The sequence below is a fragment of the Anabas testudineus genome, chromosome 3 (genome assembly GCF_900324465.2).
Source record: "Anabas testudineus chromosome 3, fAnaTes1.2, whole genome shotgun sequence".
NCBI classification, from domain to species: Eukaryota; Metazoa; Chordata; class Actinopteri; order Anabantiformes; family Anabantidae; genus Anabas; species Anabas testudineus.
In genome coordinates this window covers 11285344-11292138 of record NC_046612.1, presented here as the reverse complement: position 1 = coordinate 11292138, position 6795 = coordinate 11285344, and the positions used below count along the sequence as shown (strand labels likewise).

General features: G+C 41.0%; 1 protein-coding gene across 1 annotated transcript; it reads right to left on the bottom strand.

The window, feature by feature from the left end:
• Positions 1-235: 235 nt before the first annotated feature.
• Positions 236-4039, bottom strand: adprhl1 (ADP-ribosylhydrolase like 1). The gene is made up of 7 exons (XM_026378613.1): positions 3583-4039; positions 2440-2604; positions 2212-2337; positions 1905-2045; positions 1546-1673; positions 1338-1470; positions 236-1248 (listed from the first exon to the last, which is right to left on the bottom strand). The coding sequence occupies exons 1-7, from the start codon at positions 3794-3796 to the stop codon at positions 1079-1081; spliced, it is 1077 nt and encodes a 358-aa protein (XP_026234398.1). The 5' UTR covers positions 3797-4039; the 3' UTR covers positions 236-1078.
• Positions 4040-6795: the final 2756 nt, after the last annotated feature.

Here is a 6795-nt window from a genome sequence, read left to right as displayed (position 1 = left end):
AGTAGGTATAAACATAACTTCTAATTCAGCTGGATATACCAGTAGTGATCTGATCCCTGCAGCAAAGGGACAATAAAATGTATTGTAGCAGTGTGAACTTGTTATAAGCGATTAGTTCAAAGGGTTGTGTAACAAGAAGCAGAAATCTGGTAAAAATGAAGAAGCTACCACCAAAATAAAGATTGTTAAGATAAAGAGAGACAAGAACTTCATGTGAGTCCATTTTAATTGCCACTTCAAATGAATATTTCCCATGTAATAACTTTTTTACAATCTACATCTAGTCTCACAGTGGAAATGACAATAAATCACAGTATTGGAAAAAATTATTCAACTTTCTACTTTTATAGCCTAAGACAATTTTCTTTTGAATTAAAGTTTCAAATCATTACCCTCATTTCACATGCACAGATAAATATATATGGGGAAAATCTAGCTTAAAATTTAATGAAATTATCAGGTGCAATAATTCAGTTTACTGTCCATTTTAGATATAAATATATAAATAAATCAGGTATGCTGAGGCTGCTGCTGGTTGCTTTAAATCATTTGGTTAATATCAAAATCAAGTTTTGTCAGAATCTACAGCAGATTGCTTTTCAGAAATACATTGTGCATAATGTTAATACAGATTAGCTTTAGAGACAGAAAAGGTCAGAGAAGGAAATTACCTTCTGGTTGTTATCTAGCACTGTAATGTTTGTTAACTAAATGTTCCCCACAGTTCTGTCATTAGATTAATCAAAGACAGGCCAATGGTGCATTCAGTTAGCCTTGAATCAGACTATGTTACAGTACATCGGTGCAGGACAGAAGCGATCCTACAGAAATCAATTAAGTTTTATCAAAGCTAAACCTTAAAAATGTTTATTTTATCTTTCCAGTTCATGACAGATCTGTGGAGAATGAACAGGAAAATCAAAAAGAGGAGGGCAAAAGAAGAAAGAACAGGATGTCACTTAAAACTGAGAAGGTACCAAGATGCACTAGAGGGTGATGTGGGACAGGGGTAAGCAGTTTTAGAGTTGTGTGCAGTTCCGCAGATAACTAGTAGACTCCGTTTCAGTGAAGATCAGGATTACTTGTCTATGCATTTCTCTGCAGATGCTGCCTTGTAAAGTGCTTCTCCCAGCTCCTCCATGCGCCCTCTTTTGTCCAAATCCTGATACAGGCCTGGGGGAACCTGGTTCAGGCCGTACAGGAGGCCATAGAGACAACCTGCAATCAGTCCTGTAGCTTCACTCTCCCCTAAAACAAGTGTTATTACAGAAATCCACAGTGAACACAACACATGTTAAGTTGTTTTTATTTTAATTTTGCAGATGCAGAATGCTCACCTCCATGGAACATGGCTCTTTTACACACTTCAGCCCAGTCACCTCCTGCAGCCAGGAGGGCGTCATAGGCTATCATGGGGGCATCATGACCTCTCCTGCCTGCCCGGCCCTCTGAGCTCCAATGCTTATACATCTGTATGAATGAAGAAACTTAAGAGGATTTCCTTTGTACGTTTCTGGTTCTGTGAGTCACAGTGGCAGGATGTACCTTGTCTGTTTCCTCAGCATCATAGCGATCAGGGAATGAAGGTTTGCTCTGTCCTTCTTTGTCTATTTCTCTCTCTTCGAGGTAAAACTGCCACTTGGCCTCAAAGTAAAACCAGTTTTCCTGATACTCTGCATAGAAATGCACAATTACAAACATTACTGGCAGCAGCTGATAGCCTTGCTCAATCAGATGTTCAGACATACCCAACTGAAAATGACTGTACCATACTGCAAATATCAATTTGTTACTTATATCACTCGTTGTGTTAATATTGTTTACATCAGGGCTTCACTTGACTTGTGTTAATCAACCAAGGCTGTGAGTACACAGTAATGTGCCTCAGAGAGAAACAGTCTAACCTGCCATGTGTCGTATGGTCCTCCGGCAGAACTCTTCAGCCAGAGGGATTACCTTCATGAGCTCACGGCCCCAAGTCACAAGTGGTTTCCCCTGGATTGCATAGGATGCAAACAGTGCTGTTGTCAGGGAGCCGAGGAAACCTGGAGTCAAGTGTGAAACCATATGTCACTGCACCAATTCTGTTTTCTGTCATGTCAAACTCACCATTTAAGTGTTAAATAACAGTTTATCAGCAGCACGGAAGTAGACGTGTACATGTAGTTGCCAGATATGGGAGGAAATGTTAGAAACGGGCAAGATTGTCACCTATGGGGTGGTTGTGGGTCATTCTGCCAGTCTCGATGCTGACTTCTACCAGACTGTCCAGTCTCTCAGGTTGCCAGTATCTCATGCCCACACACATTCCCTTGGCAGCTGCCCCAAACCCGGACCCTGGACGTAGACACATAAACATGAAGCTACACACAGTATCATTCATGTAGTTATAATGTAGTTTTAATATTTTTAAAAACTGTATGTAAAATGGGCTTTGACCTTTTTCATTGAAGGGTGTATGCCAGGCAAGCAGATAGTTGTGAGGTTTGAGATGAACACAGCTCTCCACGGTGGCAGGATCGGGGGCTCTGCCCTGAAGAGACACCATGGCCTCAACATAAAGACGCACCAGCTCCCGGTACAAGTCCTCCAGACACCAGTAATCTGGACACACATACGCACATGGAAGCACAGACACAGTGAGTGAGAGTAATTCACGATTGGCACGCAAGGGAAGATGAGTGGTGCTGTGGGGGCTAAGTTTAGCTTCAGCCTGCCACAACACAGATTTGGAGCAGCATGCCTGCAGAGCAAGTGGAGTCAATTCCACACACCGTGAGGTCAAATGGGATTTGATTATCTGTATACTGTATGTGTGTGAGAGAGAATGTGTGTTGACAAAGAAGCATGGGATCAAATGTTGTAGTCAGTTTGATCAAAGTCTGATTAAAATTATAATAAATGGTCACTCCTGACTCACTATACTGAGAAATGGTAAGAAGATTAACAGTATTTACATTAATGACATTCATTCCACTCCGTATGTTTTTGCCTTGCTGGTGTATGTGTGTGCACAGGCATGATGTATGGTGGCTAAATAAGGCCTCCTAATCTCAATAGATGTCACCACCATTTCTCAGGGCTGCTGTCACAGGCTTTGAGCCACATCTGCAGCCAAACAGATTACGGAGTTTGACCTGCTATTGTTCAGTAAAGGAGAACTGTGCATCAGCTTTTCCAAAGTGGTCTATTTCAGACCCTTCTGACCTGGCAACTCCTGGCCACTCTGTAGGGGCTAGAGATGTCAACTGGGCGAGGGCATTCACAGCAAGGTTTCCACTAAGAGAATGTCTTTGATGCTGTGTTACAACGTTAGATTATGTAATGTCGGCGTGTTTTGTCATTCAGATTTGCTGTGACATTGATCAGCAGCTTTCGTTGAATGTGTAGAAGAAGCTATTCTGTTCCTTGATGGACAATGACAATGTTGTGTTTTAGAGACGTGTCAATAACTTACTGAAGTGAGAATCAGGTTTTTTTGTGTTTTAAGTTAAATGTGGAATTAGCCTGAACATAAGATACGTGACATATCGATTTGACATTTTAATATTAGACTTAGTTTAGGATTTTGCCTAAACATACCTGTTATAAGTGCTTCTGCTGTGGTCATGTGCATCAGCGTTGCATCACTTAGGGGCCAGTTATCTGGGTCCAGTTTCAGGGCTCCCAGTCCCCCGAGAGAAGCGAGTTCCTCTTGGATCTTCTTGCCTGAAATGCAGCTCTCCCACCGGCCCTTTCTGTAGCCTAAGGCGTCACCAACAGCACCCAGAACCATGGCCGCTTTAAATTTCTCCATGGTATTAGGCTCTACTCACACTGGCTCACCCAGCCAATCATGAAAAAAAAAAAAAGATGTTTTCTTGAATGAAGGCGTCACACTTCTCCTGGGATAATCAAAAGTCAATACCCTTTTCAGCTTTTCATCCTCTTCACACGACAAACTCTTTTGTCCCAAAATATCCTCAACTTCCACGGGAACAAACACAGACCTCTGTCCCTACCACAGCATAGCTCAACCACCTTCCCACCCTCACCAAGGGTGGGCACACGCACACAAAAGCATCATGTTATCAGTCACAGCTTCTTTGTGTTCGGTGGTGGTCCGTTCAGCTGTGATCAGGTGTCTCCTAAAAAGGCAATCCCCATGGCCCCCGATGCCTAAAAGATGGATGGCTGGGTTTGGAGTGGTGATGGGGGCTGGACACACTCTAAAAGATGCTTATGTGCTGCTGGCCTGGAGTGCAAGCTTGTCAGCTGGTGCTGGACCTTGTTGACATCCCACCCACCCCATGGGAGTGGAATAAGAATGGAGCATCATCCCAGGGTTATGTCCCCTACTCACCCACTCCATGAGCGTACCCCCTTCTTTACTGAAGTTCAACTCTCTAATCCTTAGCACACTATTTTAAACTTTTTATTAAACAACCCCGGCCATGGGATCAGCAACTCTCCGGTTATGTGCGCAGCTTGCAAGAGTTCCCCTCTCTTTCTTTAATCCTCATCTACACCCTGTGCCTCCTGTTGAGTCGAATTACAGAGATCTGTTATTTACTGTAAAGCTATATACACCCTTTAGGATTTTTAATTTATCTGTTGTCTGTAACACTAGAAGAGGCATTAACAGAAGAGCGAGTGATGATGATGAAATGCAGCAGGAATGCAACCTGATAAGGAACAACTGTTTCCAACATGACATGTCGCATACACCGTCAAACGTGCGCTGTAGGACAGACAGGGTTTTTTTTCCATTCACTCTGGACATTCATTTTGCATCTGTGTATCTTTGAAATCAGTCAGTGTTTGTCCTGGAAAAAAATAGCAAATCCTAGGTCTCCATTAGACAACAACTAACCCATACTTCTGCATAGAGCTATAAGCTGAGTGAATGAGTGTGGTGCAGCCATCAAAACACAACAACACACAGATAAATAGAATATATAGTCTAAAATAGAGGGTTTTCCCAGAACAGAACAGCACATTTAGGATTTTTACAGTGCTAAACTTGGTTTTAGTATTCAGCTTGGTTATTTACAGATTATACAGACTTTATTCTGTTAGTGTTAAGAGACCAAGTGGTTAAACAGTATATTATATGTGATAAAAACATAGCCTGAAAATATATTTTAGCTATTCACATAAATTCTGTTATTGCAACAACTTGCTTAATATAATTATTTTAACACAGAGTTGAATCTAAAATAACGCCAAGCTATTTAAAAGTAAACTGACAGAATGTATTGAGTAACTTGCTCTTTTTTGTGAAAAACATACAGGTTTTTCCACATTAAGATGCAAGTAAAGTGGTCTTTCCATCATTTTGGTTAATTTTAGTCCACTTTTGTGACTCATCTCTGTCATTTTCTACTAATTTCAACCAGGCTTTTCGGTTCTTTCTGCTGATGTGGGGTCTACGTCTTGTGGTGTGGCCTCTGTATTTCTGCTCACAACATCTTCTTTGAATAGTGAATTGTGATCCTGTCACCTCACAACCTACAGAAACACCTGTCTTTCCCATGTTTTAGTACCTTTGCCCACTTTAGGTGATCTGATTCAAAAGGTGCTATGGTCTATGTTCACTGATGTATCCAGATGTAAACAGACGGCTATAAAATGTGAAATTCAGTGTCCAACAAACACAAAATCAATTGAAATGAATTGAACTGGATGCTTTTGGAGGGACTGTATAATCTTCAGCCTACACTATCTTACTTTGTATTTTTTTTGTCTTGTAACATGAAGGTACAACGTCTGTTGTTCTCTTGATTTTGTCTTGGAAATAAAATGGGGGAAAAAAGAGAACTTCTCTGTGCATCTTTTATGAGACTGATAAAAACAACATGCTTTATTGACTTTCTTAAAGAAAACAATGTATGGTACGCATCTGTGACAAAGATACATTAGTTTTCAGTAAATGCCTAGTTTCTGGCCAGCAAAAATAATACTGTTTAGATGAGAACAATCTGCGTGGCTAGAAACAGCTGACCAAACGTTTGACAGGACCAACTCCATACTAGCATGGTGAATACTGAAAGATATGACAGACATTGTCTTACTCCTGAACCACAAAGATGTCAGATTATAAAGTCAAACAACAATCAACTGGGAAAAGCTTTCAATGCATCTCTTCTGATCCCAATTGATCTGTACACAACAGTGCTGACAGTTAAATACAAGTTTCATCTCACTGAACCAACACATATCAAACTTTCTTAGACACTAAGATGAACAATGTGACACATTCTCCAGCCTCTACAGACTGTTTAATAGTCATCCTAAAGCTGATTTCTTTGTTACTCACCTATATTAAGTCTTAGAACTGAAATTAGGATGAATATATGACTCGCTTATGTTTGCCTAAACATGAGAACCTGTGTGCAACCTAATAATACATAATGAAAGGCAATTATCTCCCCTGTAGTGAGCTGATGACAGGGAAATAAGAGACTCTTATTTTATCAAATACCAACGTTTCTTTTGTGGTGACAAAAACTGGCCGAATAACATCAGCCTGACAAATACTGACGCAAGTACCGGAAGCCACCTTCTGCGTACTGTGACATAGGGCGACTGATACCTGAGCTCTACCTTTTGTCACACCTTTTAGCCAGGGATGTACAGGATATACAGAGATCATTAGCATTTCTAATCACAACTACATCTTTACTGAGGAAAAACGCTGCTGTATTGACCTCTACAGGTTACAAAGCTCAAGTCTGACCACACATCACCACAGCTGGGTTTGGTCAGGTGCGCTCATATACTCTTGACCACATCCAGCTGCAATGTAGCATTAGG

Bases quoted from the DNA above. Each gene is read 5' to 3' on its own strand.
- adprhl1 (XM_026378613.1), bottom strand. From the start codon at position 3,796: ATGGAGAAATTTAAAGCGGCCATGGTTCTGGGTGCTGTTGGTGACGCC. The intron at 2,338-2,439 runs GTCAAAGCCCAT...GTCTACGTCCAG, and splicing joins TACACCCTTCAATGAAAAAG to GGTCCGGGTTTGGGGCAGCT. The intron at 1,249-1,337 runs GTGAGCATTCTG...CACTTGTTTTAG, and splicing joins AAGAGCCATGTTCCATGGAG to GGGAGAGTGAAGCTACAGGA.